At 39.0% G+C, this 16233-nt stretch overlaps 1 protein-coding gene across 2 annotated transcripts in view; it reads left to right on the top strand.

Moving 5' to 3' along the window:
- The window catches only part of EXOC5 (exocyst complex component 5), a 36649-nt gene extending 25411 nt beyond the window's left edge, over positions 1-11238 (top strand). For both annotated transcript variants that reach the window (XM_070749803.1, XM_070749813.1), the window contains 9 exons: positions 118-200; positions 1375-1584; positions 3421-3568; positions 3739-3847; positions 6145-6265; positions 6912-6998; positions 7274-7382; positions 10379-10594; positions 10859-11238. In XM_070749803.1, coding sequence (XP_070605904.1) covers positions 118-200; positions 1375-1584; positions 3421-3568; positions 3739-3847; positions 6145-6265; positions 6912-6998; positions 7274-7382; positions 10379-10594; positions 10859-11047 — 1272 coding nt within the window. In that variant the 3' untranslated portion in view covers positions 11048-11238. The remainder of the gene's footprint in view (positions 1-117; positions 201-1374; positions 1585-3420; positions 3569-3738; positions 3848-6144; positions 6266-6911; positions 6999-7273; positions 7383-10378; positions 10595-10858) is intronic.
- Positions 11239-16233: the final 4995 nt, after the last annotated feature.

The following is a 16233-nucleotide window of genomic DNA, read 5'->3' on the forward strand; positions in this document are numbered from 1 at the left end:
CCACTGATTGTGATGGAAATTTCATAACTGAATTAAACTGAATTGAAAATATATTAGGCACTTATATTCTTAATGGGAAGGAAAGAAATACTACAACACTGGCCTTTACTTTCACAGGGCTATATAAAAGACCAGTTAGAAGAACATAAGAAATCGGATGCAGAGCAATATCTTCAGAGTCTTTATGACCTGTATACAAGGTTGGTTCTGTTTTAAATAGCTTAAAAAATAAAGCTCTAAGAGGCCCAGGATGGGTCTTCTCATTTGATTTGTTATTCTGTCTTCTTTTTTGGAACTGTCATTTTTATTCATGCTAAATATTTATTTTCTTTTGTATTAATTTATATAATAACATAGGGAAACTAGAGTAAAAATGATTGCACTGGCTGTATTTTTGTGTAATACTAAGGCAGAATTTCATTATGGAATTATTTTTACACATTAAGCAAATGAATCATGGTTTTTCAGCCAATTTCTGGTTTCATATCTTAATATATTTTTTCGGACCCAATAGTAATAGTAATAGATTCTGGATTCGGACATCAGAAAAAGACATTAAAGCAAACCCAAATTCATAAATCAACAGTAAGCATATTCAAATTATGGTTTGTTTCCAAAAAGTAAAGAGTGATTTGTATGGGTTTGAAGTTGTATGAAGCTAAAAACAAGGTACATTATGGCTTAACATTATGTGTAAAACCTGTTTTTACTCTCATTTCTGACATAAAATTTAGTGCCTGCCTGCTAATAAAGTGCTAACCTTTGTGTTAATCCAGAGTGTGGGGAAACTGCTTGAATAGCATGGGCTATTCTTATGGGAGACAAATACGAGTCAGTTGGGAAGAATTGGTTTTGGCATTCTGTAAGGGAATGTAAAAAAGATTGGTTAAAGATCTCTTGTTCTTACTAGGAGATTTTCTAGTAATCTCTAATTCAGTTAACTGTTAAGGTCCGTGTGTGCTTACTGGTAGATCTCTGGGTGATTTCCAGTAGATCAACAAGGATTTCTGACTTCCAGTTGCTTTAACAATAGTTGTAACAAAATGACACCCCGCTCCCACCCTCAATTACTTCATAGTATAGAAGTGTTTTTGTGTGAAAGGACACTGAGCTGTGCTAATTTCTCATAAAACAAATTCCTGGGCTGAGAATTCTTTAATTTTAAGTGTTTGTCTTTTCTCTAAGCTCCAGCTGTTGAATTTTGGGGTTCTAGATAAAATAGGCTTGAGGTCTGCCTACTTCCATAATAGGGCTAGGTGCATTCTGACTCCTTACTGTGCCCCCTAAGAGTTGAACGTTTATAGATGTTATACCTGTATTTTACCTCCTGCAACTGCATTGTTTTCTTCTCTTGCTCCTGGCCTTAACATAAAGGACTACTAATCTTTCAAGCAAATTGATGGAGTTTAACTTGGGCACTGATAAGCAGACTTTCCTGTCTAAGCTTATCAAATCCATCTTTGTTTCTTACTTGGAGAATTACATTGAAGTGGAAATTGGTTATTTGAGAAGCAGGAGCTCCATGATTCTGCAGCGCTATTATGATTCCAAAAACCACCAGAAGAGAGCTATTGGAGGTGGAGGGTAAGTACCACTTTTTAATCTTATTATTGTTGTCTTACATACTTGTAAAATTTGCAGTATGTATAAACTTCTTTAAGTATGTATACCTTGTTGAAAGTGTGTGCGTAATGCCTATGTTAACAATAGTTTAATTGTAAATGACAGTTACTGATAGATTATGTGCCATCAAGCTAGTGCCATCAGGCATTTCCTTTTCCATGTAGGACTGTAATCTGTGTTGGATGAACTTAGGCATTATTTTCCTAGCATATAAATTAAGGGTAATAGATCTTCTTTCGTATAATTATAAAGACTGACCTCTTCCAGACTATTGGCCCTGTAATTTTCTAGATTTCTTGGCATAGTTTGGTTAGAGATTCTTCTGTTGTTTGTCATATTTTGATAGATACCCTATCAAACCTTGTAAAGGTTTCATTGCTGATATAATTTTGTCTTACAGTACTAAAAGATTCTTTTAAGGTAACTTAGAAATGGACATCTCTGGTACAAAAATTAAGTGAACTATTTCCATCTTTTTTTAAAAAAATCTTTGAAAAAGTGAGCTCCAAAACTAGCCTGAAAATCTGCAATGAATTATTTATTATTATTATTATTATTATTATTATTATTATTATTATTATTTATTAGATTTGTATGCCGTAGACTCGGGGCGGCTAACAACAATAATAAAAAGCAGCATATAGCAAATCTAATATTAAAATAACTAAAAACCCTTATTAAAAACCGAACATACACACAAACATACCATGCATAAATTGTATAGGCCTAGGGGGAAGGAATATCTCAATTCCCCCATGCCTGACGACAGAGGTGGGTTTTAAGGAGCTTACGAAAGGCGAGGAGGGTGGGGGCAATTCTGATCTCTAGGGGGAGCTGGTTCTAGAGGGCTGGGGCCGCCACAGAGAAGGCTCTTCCCCTGGGTCCCGCTAAACGACATTGTTTAGTTGACGGGACCTGGAGAAGGCCCACTCTGTGGGACCTAACTGGTCGCTGGGATTCGTGCGGCAGAAGGCGGTCCCGGAGATATTCTGGTCCGATGCCATGAAGGGTTTTATAGGTCATAACCAACAGGGCTAACAGTGTAATCTCTTTGGAGGTTTTTGTTTTGTCTGTTCTAAAAATCCTTAGAAGAGGCAACAGGAAATAAATAGAAACTTTAATACATTAGCAAATTAGCTACTATATGCTATACAGCCTTTTAAAATACAAACTGCTTAATATACATCGCAGATGCAGGGTTTTTTCGGCAATTGATATGTCAGAGAAAATGAATTTCCACATTCTCATGATGCTTTTTTGTCATAGAAATGGTGGTGATTTAACAGAATGCATACCAAGCATTCTGTTTTCTATCTATTACAGTTGTATCTTTTACCAAACCTGCATAATCAGGGACAGCTTCTGAAACCGCTATGTGAGGCTGGAAAAAGGCTCCACAACTGCTTTAGTGATTGAAAATGCATTGTATGTGCTCCCATAATTTTTTTTTAAAGAAGTTGCACTGATCTATTTAGCATTGATCTATTCATGAATATCTGCCTCTGCTGTAATATCCTGAATTTTCGTCTGAACGACTGTATGTCTCTAGCCATAGAGGGTGCTCTTGTTCAGTATTGTGGATTTTGATTCATCATAGAAAAAAATGGCTGTTTTTAAAAGGAGATATATGTCAAATAATGTCATTTATTAAAAAAGAAGCCTTTCCGTCCCCTGTAGAAAGGTATTTGTTTGTTATGTTTAATATGTACATAAGTAGTTGATAATACTTGTAAAAATTAATCTGAAAAAAAATCAAACTTCGTTAATAATCTTATCTGGGGCATTTATTTTTTTTAGCATTCAAGACCTAAAAGAGAGAATACGACAGCGAACCAACCTGTCTTTAGGCCCAAGCATTGATACCCATGGTGAAACTTTCTTATCCCAGGATGTTGTGGTTAATTTATTACAAGAAACCAAGCAAGCTTTTGAAAGGTGTCATAGGGTGAGAATATAGAGCTTTCTAGTTATTATATATTAGAATACTCAAGTAAACAATATACTTTTATTGGTTAACTGTAATTCAGCTGTTTAAATAAAGTAGTCATATAAATATGCTTGCATAATGATTTCTTGCTAGAAAGAGGATGAAGTTGATGTTTTTCATTTTTAAAGCTTTCGGACCCTTCTGATTTGCCAAAGAATGCTTTCAGGATTTTCTCTTTGCTTGTGGATTTCTTGTGTATTGAGCATATTGATTACGCTGTGGAAACTGGGCTGGCTGGTAAGTCTACTTCTGTTTTATATTGCAGGATAAATTAGCTGATAAGCATGATGATTGGTTGAAGTAAATTTATAATCAATAGCAACAATACATTTTAAAAGCTTTTAAAGGAACATTTAATTCCATAATACATTTTATTTCTACCTTTTATTGATCCTAAATAGACAACATGTTTAAATATTAGGCTTGTGACTGCTTTAAAATATTCATCTAAAGCAGTGTTTCCCAACCTTTTTTGAGCCGTGGCACATTATTCACATTTACAAAATCCTGGGGAACGGTGAGCGGGGTGGGTGGGGGGGGCGCTAAAAAAAGTTGGGACAAAACCCCCCTCTTTTCCTTCCTTTCGCCCTATTTCTCTCTCTCTCCCTCTTTCTTTCCCCTTCTCTCTCCATCCTTCTTTCTTTTTTTCTTCCTTCCTCTCTTTTTTGCTCTTTCTCCCTCCTTTCCTCTTTCTCTCTTTCTTGCTTTCTCTCTCTCTCTTTCTCTGTCTCTCTTGCTTTTTTTAGTTTTTTCTTAATATTAGATTTGTGCCTGTACAATATTGTTTTATCGCTTGTTGTGAGCCGCCCCGAGTCTTCGGAGAGGGGCGGCATACAAATCTAATAAATTATTATTATTATTATTATTATTATCTCTCTTTTATTCTCTTTCTCATTCTTGCTTTCTCTCTCTCTCTTGCTTTCCTTCTCTTTCTCTTTTGCTTTCTCTCTCTCTCTCTTGCTTTCTTTCTCTCTTTCTTTCTCTCTCTTTCTCTCTTCCTTGCTTTCTTGCTTTCTCTCTTTTTCTTTCTCTCTTGCTTTCCTTCTCTCTTTCTCTCTTGCTTTCTTTCTCTATCTCTCTCTCTCTTTCTCCCTTTCTCTATTTCTTGCTTTCTTTATCTCTCCCTTGCTTTCTCTCTCTCTCGCTTTCTTTCTCTTTCTCTCTTACATTCCTTCTCTTTTTCTCTCTTTCTTGCTTTTTTTCTTTCTCTTTCTTTCTCTCTCCCTCTCTTTCTTGCTTTCTCTCTCTCTCTCTCTCTTGCTTTCTCTCTCTTACTTTCCTTCTCTCTTTCTCTCTTTTTCTCTCTCTCTCTCTTGCTTTCTTTCTCTTTCTTTCTCTCTCTCTGCCTCTATCTCACACACACACTCTTTCTCTCTCTCTCTCTCCCTTGCTTTCTCTCTCTCTCTCTTGCTTTCCTTCTCTCTCTCCTCCTTTTTCTCTCTCTCTTTCTCTCTCATGCACCATGCCGGCAACAGAGAGAGAAAGAGAGAGGGAGAACAGAGAGAGAGTGGAGGGCGGCTTGCCGGTCCGTGGCCCCCTGGATCAGCGTCCCTGCATGGCCCCAGCGCAGACTCCGCCATCGCCTTCGCCTCCGCCTAAGAGGCAGCAGCCACATTCACCCCTTCGCCCTCCCAGGTGTCCATGGAGCTCAGCGCCTGGCCACGCGCCGCCTCCGCCTCCCGGTAGCGCGCCAGACATCTACCTGAGGATCGGGTGGTTGGGCGCCATGAAGGGCGGTGCTTGAAGGCCACCATGGCGCCGTTGTTGTCATCACGGCGCAAAGCCAGGCAGTCCCGGATCGCTCGCTTCTCCGGCCAGCAAGCCGGCTGCCTGGGAAAGCGGCGCACTTTTTAAACGCACGCTTTTCAAATGTGACGCTTTCCTGGGCAGCCGACTTTGCTGGCCAGAGAAGGGAGCGATTCAGGACTGCGTGGCTTTGCGCCACTTCAAAAATTTCTGCCGGGGGAGGGGGTTCCTAATGGCTGTGTGGGCACACAGTGGCCGGCGCCCTCCCACCAGGCCCCAAAAGCTCACTTGCCATCACCACCAGGGAAGCTCCAGCCGGGCCGGGCTCGCGGCACACCTGACCATGTCCTGCGGCACACTAGTGTGCCGCGGCACACTGGTTGGGAAACACTGATCTAAAGCATAGTTAGAAAGCTTTAAAATGATTCAGAAGATATACCTCAGAACTTCTGTACCTCATTGAACCTCCCTTTCTTTAGGTTTCCATATGATTCTGAAAAAAAGATGTGGCTGCTTTAAGAGTTGCATTAACTTGAGAGAATCAATTGTCGAAAACAATCACAATGGGCTTACATGAAAGTGCCCTTTTCTGAAATCATTTTCAAAGCATGTGCAGCTCTTACAGATAACCTTTGTAAAACAAATAATCATTCTTAACATGCTTGATAAATTTGTCCTAAGACTAGTTGTGTAATTATTACTCATGATTCCTGATAGATTGTTAATTGGATTTTTTTTTCTTAGTCCCAGTGAAATTTTAACGTGTTGACATTTCATTTCATTTTTAGGTATTCCATCTCCAGATGCCAAGAATGCAAATCTTTATTTCCTGGATATTGTACATCAGGCTAATACCATTTTTCATCTTTTTGATAAGCAGTTCAATGACCATCTGATGCCATTGGTGAGGTAGGTCATTTAGTGTATCTTCATGCCAAAAGCCAAAATTTGGTTTCTGACTCATAAATATTCATTTTCTCAAAATTTTCCTGAATAAAGCCATATTAAAAGTGCAGAGACTTTGTTTAAATAGCCTCAGTTTAGTCATTCTGTATTATCATGCTTCCCTTTCAATAGAATGGCCTTCCTTTTGAAAGCCTGCCTCTCTTCACTTCATATCAGTGTTTAGATTTTTTAAAATAAGTAATAAAGCTAGTGCTGGTTTAACCATGGACATACTTGTGCACTTTGCTAAAGTTGGCTAGTTTGACCTAAGAAGGTCTCTGATGCGATCTAGCACAGGGATGTCAAACTTGCGGCCTGCAGGCCAGATGTATCACATACTGGCCATGCCCGTCCCTGTTTTAGCAAAGAGGGTGGGGAAAGTCACAAGATGTCACAAGATGACAATGTGAAATTATGAGTTTGACATCCTTAATCTAGCAGGATTCCTCTTAGATTCTGAAAATATGTAATACTTTTCTGTATTTGTCGGCATCTTGTATTCGTTTGTATTCCCAAGTATTCCTTTCACATCAGTCGGATTGCTCTGCAGTTGATGTATGCATTATAAAAGATGGTTGATATTAACTGACCATTCTTTAATTTATCACAGTTCTTCTCCAAAGCTTTCTGAATGTCTTCAGAAGAAAAAGGATATCACAGAACAAATGGAAGTTAAATTGGATATGGGCATAGATAGGCAAGTGAAGATTTCATATTTTAGTTTATCTTACGTTTTGTCCATTATTGTATTAAACACAGGATTAAATATTATATTTTTAAGAATTCATCACCATTATATTAAATATTAAATAATGAAAATAATAATTTGGCAGTCTAGTACTGCTTCATTTCTGCAGTTTTATGAAAATAGAAAACATGCATTTCATTGCAACTTACGAAGGTCACATTGGAACTTTGTAAATTTTAAAATGCTCTTTGTAAAACATACAACCTAGTATTTTGATTTTGAAGGACACTAAATTGCATGATTGGACAGATGAAGCACGTCTTAGCAGCTGAACAAAAGAAGACTGATTTCAAACCAGAAGATGAGAACAATGTTCTGATTCAGTACACTAATGTGAGTAACTAAATATAGCTTAGTAAGTGACAAGTGGCACAGCAAGTAATTGGGTTGCTGCTGATACTCTTTCCTACAGTTAACCGTGCCTGGGTTACATTGTATTGCCTTGCTTAATAGTAAAATTTTCTTCCATTTATCTAGGAATTTGGATGCAGTTGTTTTTGTGTGTGTGTGATTTAAGCTCGGGAGAACAGCATTCCCTCATGCAATATGTCCAGTGTTAATATAGAAATATTTCTTAGACCAATTGTATTCCTTTAAATATATTAGATTATATATTAGTCTATATCCTCTATATATCGAGTCACATTATTTGCCATTATGATTTAGCACTTATCTGCCACTAGCAATCTTTCCATTCCATAGAACAATGCATTCTACATTTCATCTATAATAGAGCATATGCAGAAAGTCAGAGTAAAAATATTCACATCCCTTTTCCTAGAGCATAAATGACAAAGTTTGAATTCTGTGTTGCTGTCATCAGATCCAAAATCTAGTTTTTGTTAGTATTTTTCCTGCTTAGTTGCAAGGAAATGGTTCACTCTAAGCTGTTTACAGAGTCGACATATTGTCCCCCAACAATCTGGACCATCATTTTACCGACCTCGGGAGGATTTGAGCCTGGTGAATTTCAACCTGCCAAACTGCTGGCAGCCAGTGATCAACAGAAGTATCCTGCAATACTGCACAATAGAATTAGAATAGAATAGAATAGAATAGAATAGAATAGAATTCTTTATTGGCCAAGTGTGATTGCACACACAAGGAATTTGTCTTTGGTGCATATGCTCTCAGTGTACATAATAGAAAAAGATACATTTGTCAAGAATCATGAGGTACAACACTTAATGATTGCCATAGGGGTCAAATAAGCAATGAGAAAACAATCAATATTAATAAAAATCTTAAGGATACAAGCAACAAGTTACAGTCATACAGTCATAAGTGGGAGGAAATAGGTGATAGGAATGATGAGAAAAAACTAGTAATAATAGTAGGGCAGACTTAGTAAATAATTTGACAGTACTGAGGGAATTATTTTTGTAGCAGAGTGATGGCGTTCGGGAAAAAATATTCTTGTTTCTAGTTGTCTTGGTGTGCAGTGCTCTGTAGCGACATTTTGAGGGTAGGAGTTGAAACAGTTTATGTCCAGGATACGAGGGGTTAGTAAATATTTTCACTGCCCTCTTTTTGACTTGTGCAATATACAGGTCCTCAATGGAAGGCAGGTTGGCAGCAATTGTTTTTTCTGCAGTTCTGATTATCCTCTGAAGTCTGTGTCGGTCTTGTTGGGTTGCAGAGCCAAACCATACAGTTAAAGAGGTGCAGATGACAGACTCAATGATTCCTCTATAGAACTGTATCAGCTGCTCCTTGGGCAGTTTGGGCTTCCTGAGTTGGCACAGAAAGAACATTCTTTGTTGTGCTTTTTTGATGACATTTTTGATGTTAGGTGACCATTAGGTCTGGAAATATGATACAACCTAGAAATTTGAAGGTCTCTACTGTTGATACTGTGTTGTCTAGTATTGTGAGAGGAGGTAGGATGAGAGGGTTTCTCCTAAAGTCTATCACCAGTTCTACATTTTTTAGTGTGTTTAGTGTTCTAGATTGTTCTGGTTGCACAATGAGGCTAGTTGTTCAACCTCCCATCTGTATGCGTTTTCATCATTGTCTCGAATGAGACCAGTCACTGTTGTATTGTCTGCAAACTTCAGTAGTTTAACAGATGGATCGTTTGAGATGCAGTCATTGGTGTACAGAGAGAAAAGTGGTGAGAGTACACAGCCTTGGGGAGCCCCTGTGCTAACTGTTCAGGTATCCGATGTGATTTTTGCCTAGCTTCACCTGCTGCTTCCTGTCTGTTAGGAAGCTTGTATTCCCAAATATGCCCATGTTACACCAACACTCCACAGTCTGCATTGGTTGCCGATCAGTTTCCGATCACAATTCAAAGTGTTGGTTATGACCTATAAAGTCCTTCATGGCACCGGACCAGATTATCTCAGGGACCGCCTTCTGCTGCATGAATCCCAGCGACCAGTTAGGTCCCACAGAGTGGATCTTCTCTGGGTTCTGTCAACTAAACAATGTCGCTTGACGGGACCCAGGGGAAGAGCCTTCTCTGTGGCGGCCCCGGCTCTCTGGAACCAACTCCCCCCGGAGATCAGAATTGCCCCCACCCTCCTTGCCTTTCGTAAACTCCTCAAAACCCACCTTTGCCGTCAGGCATGGGGAAACTAAACATCTTCCCCTGGGCACGTTGAATTTATATATGGTATGCTTGTGTGTGTGTATGTTAGTATAGGGGTTTTTCTTAAATTTATAATATTTTAATTAATTGGATTATGTATTGGATTGTCTTTTCACTTGTTGTGAGCCGCCCCGAGTTTTCGGAGAGGGGCGGCATACAAATCCAAATAATTAATAAATAAATAAATAAATAAATAAATAAATAAATAAATAAATAAATAAATACTTAAAACCCACCTCTGCCGTCAGGCATGGGGGAATTGAGATCCTCTTCCCCCCTAGGCCTTTACAATTCTATGCATGGTATGTATGTATGTATGTATGTATGTCTGGTTTTTATATTAATGGGTTTTTAATCGTTTTTAGTATTAGATTACTATTGTACACTGTTTTATTGTTGCTGTTAGCTGCTCCGAGTCTCCGGAGAGGGGCGGCATAAAAATCCAATAAATAAATAAATAAATAAATAATAAATCCACTTACAAATGTGTTCAGGTGCTGCTAGCTGATTTAATTTAGTTAAAAGAACGTGTTGAATGCTGAACTAAAGCCTACAAAAAGGACCCTAGCATAGGTCTTTGGAGATTCAAGATGTTGTAGGATGTAATGCAGAGCCATATTAACATCATCATCTTTCGATCTATTTGCTTGGTATGCAAATTGCAGGGAGTAACTCTAACCACTGCACCACCATGGCTCTTAATCTTTTCTCCTTGACATCCTTGTTTATGTGACAGGCCTGTGTCAAAGTCTGTGCCTATGTTAGAAAGCAACTGGAAAAGATCAGGAATTCTATGGATGGCAAGAATGTGGACAGTGTTCTGATGGAGTTTGGTGTTCGTTTCCATCGCCTTATTTATGAGCATCTACAGCAATATTCCTACAGCTGCATGGGTGGCATGTTGGCAATCTGTGATGTGGCTGAATACAGAAAGTGTGCCAAAGAGTTCAAGGTGAGCATTGGCAATTATTCAATCTGAGATGTGGCTCATGTGTACTAAACTGGCTGGCATAGGTATGCTGCAGTCTTATATTTATAAAATGAGCACAGTTTATTGACCCACCTCTCAGATTCGTTGTCTCCCTGAACAGGATGACAAAAAGTATTGCATTAAGAAATACGTAAATAATTGTTAATAAAGTCCAAGCTGACTTTCTGAAAAATCCCCCGTTGGTGTTTATACTAAATTTTGCTTTGCTTTTCCTGATTGTCACAGGTTGCGTTGGTATTGCAGCTTTTTGACACGCTACATTCCCTTTGCAACCTCCTGGTTGTAGCCCCTGATAACTTGAAGCAGGTCTGCTCCGGAGAGCAGCTGGCTATTCTAGAGAAGAATATTCTCCATTCCTTTGTACAGCTCCGCTTTGACTACAGATCTGCTCGTCTTGGTCGCCACTTCAGCTGAGCATGCAGAAGAAGGAAACCAAGCGTTTACAAGGACTTGGTTTTATCAGCACCGTAAGAAGAGTGGCTTTTGAATGAAAATTGAGCGTGGAGGTTGCTTGGACGAACAAACTGTCATAACTAAATTGATCTTTACCACTGTTCTGTTTTCATCTTGCTTCTGGAATAAATAATCTTATCAGGTTCCTCCTAGACCATTTTCTATTTTCCATTCATGAAAAAAAAACCAACCCCATGTTTGTCGGAAAGTATACTTGAGCTTTCTAATTTGTGTTCTGGATGGAAAGAAATACTTTTATTTTTCAACATCGGTCAATTGGCCTGTCTTATCCAATTGTCCAGGTCTGGCTGCTCTTTTTCCTTAATGCTTGTGTATGCTTCTAAAAAAACCAACAACCTACAGAATATTGAACATGTCTTCAAGTGGGTGACAATAGTCAAAGTTGTTCTTTTGCTGATAGGGCAGAACCACAACAGTCATATCATATCACAACTTTTAGAAGTTGTTGGAAATTGTCACAGCACAGATGTACTATGAAGATGTTAAAAGAAAATGACTTCATGGCATAGTATAAAACCAAAACGGGGAAACGCTGCAGAAATTATATTTATTTTTTTGTATCTTGCCTCTTAAAATGGATGGTGAATGGGAAAGAATACAATAGAATAGAACACAGCACAACACAACACCTGTATGGTTAATTCCATTGCTTCAGTTCTAAGAAGTTTGGAGGTTGGCATAGTTATTTTTGTGAGAAACAAGAAATAGGATCTTTCACCCAGAATTCATTTCACATCAGTGTAGCATCTAATTTAATTTTCAGAATATCATGTAATGTGTATAATCGACTATTTATACCTGGGTCAACAATGTTTCCTCCATGAAATTAATGACTGCACATACTCACAAATAACCTGAGTTTGTTAGGTGCCCAAATATAGACCCCAAATGTGGAATGTAGTTTACCGTGGATAGGCTTATCGACCAGTATATACAGTACTGTAAATTTTCCCTCTAGTCTTTTAAAGTATGCCTGTATCCCCTATATGCTTGCGTATAACTCCAGCTGCAGCTAAGCAGAGTCTCAAACTTATAACCGAAATACCATGAAAAATGTGGGTTGGCTTATCTGCGGGTGGTGCATTTTTCATGGTATTTTTCATTAACATTTTTGAGAGTTGGCTTATCTGCGGATGGGCTTATATGCAAGTATACGTGGTATGCATTTTTAAAAATCTGGGTAAACTTTCACTACTGTGTACAAAGTTTTGAGATAAAACAATTGCTTTAAAATATATCCAACACCCTCTTCCCCTGAGCTTGAACGTTTAGGTGAAAATGTTCCTTTGTTCTGTAACAAAATGGCAAAACAATCAACCGAAATGGTATGGATGCATAATTACTGTTCTACATAGAAAAAATTCCCAAGGAAAGCCATTTTAGAAGTTTTTGCTAATTCTAAATGAGATTCCTTTGCCATTGTGCAGTGGGTTCATACTCACACTGTTGTGGAACAGAAAAATATATATCTGGATTACCTTTTTACTGAAGTGCAATAAACCAAACAGTTGTAGAGACAGAAGCAAGAGTGAATCAAATAAAAGCACAGGTTTTATGCATAAGGGCAAGAATGGGATTTTCAAGGCAAAGATAAAAATTGTACTGTATTCCAGTTAGAGTGCACTGTTTAATCTCACTTGGATTGGCCCCAAGGAGATTGTTTGATGTCTTCCAAAAGCCTACCCCGTTCACCTTAAACAGAGAAGACTAGTCTTGACATTTTACATTATAGACGTCCTCCTGTAGCTTTTAAATTATAGCAAACCCATTTGAGTGCTGTCTGATTTATAAATATGTAGATCTTTCTTTAACTGAGCATGGTATTTATACCGATAAAATGCTCTCTTCATTGGCCATTGGCACAGATAGTTTCTTGGACACTGAAAGAAATGGAGAAGTGCTTGCCATTTTCTGAAGCTGTGATGTAGATTCCAAGCATAGTGCTTTGATATCGCCAAGTTTTAGAGTTAGCTTTTAAAAGCAATGATTTTGCACATCACTATAAACATTTGTCCAGCAATGGGAAATGGGAAGTTAACCAAATTGTAAAGATTTCAGAATGTCAAGCAAACACTTGGCATAGACACAAATTGGCAAATTGCACTGGAAGACTATTTCCAGTTTTTTAAAAAGTTTGGATTATCTTTTTTATATGTACATTTATATTTTTCCTTGGTTTTTGTTTTTGCTAGATTTATTCTCCAACTACATTTGTTTTAGTTCTCTTTTAAGCCCATTAAAATAGGATGTGGATAGCTCTATAAGGCAGGTAGTCACTGACCCGACAATGTACTTTATTTGGAAATTCTGTTCCGTTGCTTCATTGATACAGTTTAAACACTATTTTGCTTTTAATAAATCCTGCCCAGAGAAAAGAATTAGAGTAGTCCTCATTTGCCAACGAATTACTCATTGTAGTTTTTGTAATGCCAGTTATTGCTCCATTTTGCAGTCTCTGGAGATACATCACATGTCCTATAAAAACGTTGGCTGATTTACCTTAACTTTTTATCAATGAAGTTTGATTAAAGATACTGTAAGTCAGTGGGAAATAACATATTTATTGGGCAGGAGATGATTGGTTCAGTTCACTCAGTTTTAGATAAAGATTGCCTTCTCTTAACAATCTCCTGCCAGCAGGCTATGTTGGCTGGGGATTATGGGAAATCAAATGCTGTTTATCTGGAAAGCACCAACTTCAGTGAAGACCGTTTTAATTCAAATACTTGTGTTGAAGTTCCAGTAGCACATTCAAAATGGCTGATGTATTTGTCCATAAGCCAATAAACATAAGAGCTTACTAAAAGTATTTTTTAGTTAAACTTCAATTTTATTTATTTTGCTATGGCTAGTGTGCTACTCTATTTCAAATAATTCTGAACAATTTACATCAAACAACAATGACGCTAAAGTATTATTTATTATTATTATTTATTGGATTTGTATGCCGCCCCTCTCCGTAGACTCGGGGAGGCCAACAACAGTAGTACAAAACAGCATGTAAATCCAATACTGAAACAGTTAAAAAACCCTTATTTGTAAAACCAAACATACATACAAAGAAACATACCATGCATAAATTGTAAAGGCCTAGGGGGAAAGAATATCTCAGTTCCCCCATGCCTGATGGCAGAGGTGGGTTTTAATGAGCTTACGAAAGGCGAGGAGGGTGGGGGCAATTCTAATCTCCGGGGGGAGTTGGTTCCAGAGGGCCAGGGCTGCCACAGAGAAGGCTCTTCCCCTGGGGCCCGCCAAACAACATTGTTTTGTTGACGGGACCCGGAGAAGGCCCACTCTGGGACTTAACCGGTCGCTGGAAAGTAACAATAGTATTCCTAGCTGTGCCATCTAATACAGTGATGGCAAAGCTATGGCATGGGTGCCACAGGTGGCATGCAGAGCCATATCTGCTGGCATGCGAGCCACTGCCCTAGCTCAGCTCCAACATGCATGTGTGTGCTGGGCAGCTGATTTTTGGCTCGCACAAAGGCTCTAGGAGGCCTTTTTTTTGGCTTACAGAGAGCCTCCAGAGGGATGGAGGGCGTTTTTACCCTCCTCAGGTTCCAGGGAAGCCTTTGAAGCCTGGGGCGGGCAAAACACGAGCCTACTGGGCCTACCAGAAGTTGGGAAACAGGCCATTTCCAGCCTCAAGAGGACCTCCAGGAGCTGTTTTCACCCTTCCCAGGTATTGAATTATGGGTGTGGGTGTTCATGCATGCACGATAGCCTGCGCACACACTCTTTTGGCACCCAAGGAAAAAAAAAAGTTTGCCATCACTGATCTAATATTTTTTAATTTTTTTAATTTTTTTATTATTTAGATTTGTATGCCGCCCCTCTCCGAAGACTCGGGGCGGCTCACAACAAGATAGAACAAATCATAAATAATCCAAATAACTTTAAAATATTTAAAGATTTAAAAGAACCCCATATACTAACAGACACACACACAAGCATACCATGTATAAATTGAACATGCCCCGGGGAGGTGTTTCAATTCCCCCATGCCTGACGATAGATCAATTAATCAAGGAAATGGAGCACCTCCCTTATGAAACCAGGTTGCAATACCTTGGTCTCCAGCCTTGAAAGACGGTGTTTAAGGGGTGACTTGATCAAAGTGTATAAAATCATGCATGGGATAGAAAAGGTGGATAGAGAAAAAATCTTTATCACACACTAGGACGGGGAGGGGGCACTCCCTAAAGCTCATAGGTAAGAAAGCAAGGACAAACCAAGGAAAATATTTCTTCACCTAGAGGGTCATTGGTTTATGGAATTCACTTCCAGAAGAGGTCTTGACAGCTGTCAGCCTTGATAGCTTCAAGACAGGATAAGACATATTCATGGATGCCAAGTGCATCGGTGGTTATTGAAAGGATGTCCATGTGCCGCCTCTATGTTGGTTGAGGCAGGCAGGATTCCCTTGAGTACCATTTGTTGGGGGTCAAGGGAAAGGGAGGGTTTTGCCTTCTCTTTCTGCTCAAGATTTCCATGGACTATTGGTGGGCCACTGTGTGACACAGAATGCTGGACTCGATGGGCTTTGGCCTGATTCAGCATGGCTCTTCTTATGTTCTTATGTTCTTAATCGACAGGAATCCAGCCGCAAATTTCTTTGTGGCTGGAGATAGTCCAGATATTAGCTAGCAACCTGTTCTAAAATACAAGAAGTGTTCATTTAGAAAGTTCAGTTAGGGAGTCCTTGATGAAGATGATCTCTCAAAGAAAGGACTCTTAACAAGCCATCTCTTTCAACTTTTACTTGGAGGTGATCGGATGCGGGCAAAGTAAAATGGAAATTCTCACAAAACAGTTGGACACATCCCGGAACTGGCTCTCTTGGTGGTACTGTTTTTCGCATGCACATTGCAGCTTGGCTTTTAGCACTGTGCAAGTGTGTGCGCCCAGTGAAGGGCTACCAAAATTTTTACTACCACACTGTGGGCATGGCTTATGCATTTTCTTTCAACATCTTTCAGTGCAAATTGGGTGCTCTGGGGTGGAGCTCCATTTTCGCTACCCCACTGCATTCCCCCCATTGGGGCAGTAGGCCACCCATATGCCTAAGCAGCGCACGACCCATGCGTGTCCATGCGGCACATGAGGAAGCGAACCAGCATCAA

This window comes from Erythrolamprus reginae, chromosome 1, assembly GCF_031021105.1.
Source record: "Erythrolamprus reginae isolate rEryReg1 chromosome 1, rEryReg1.hap1, whole genome shotgun sequence".
NCBI classification, from domain to species: Eukaryota; Metazoa; Chordata; class Lepidosauria; order Squamata; family Dipsadidae; genus Erythrolamprus; species Erythrolamprus reginae.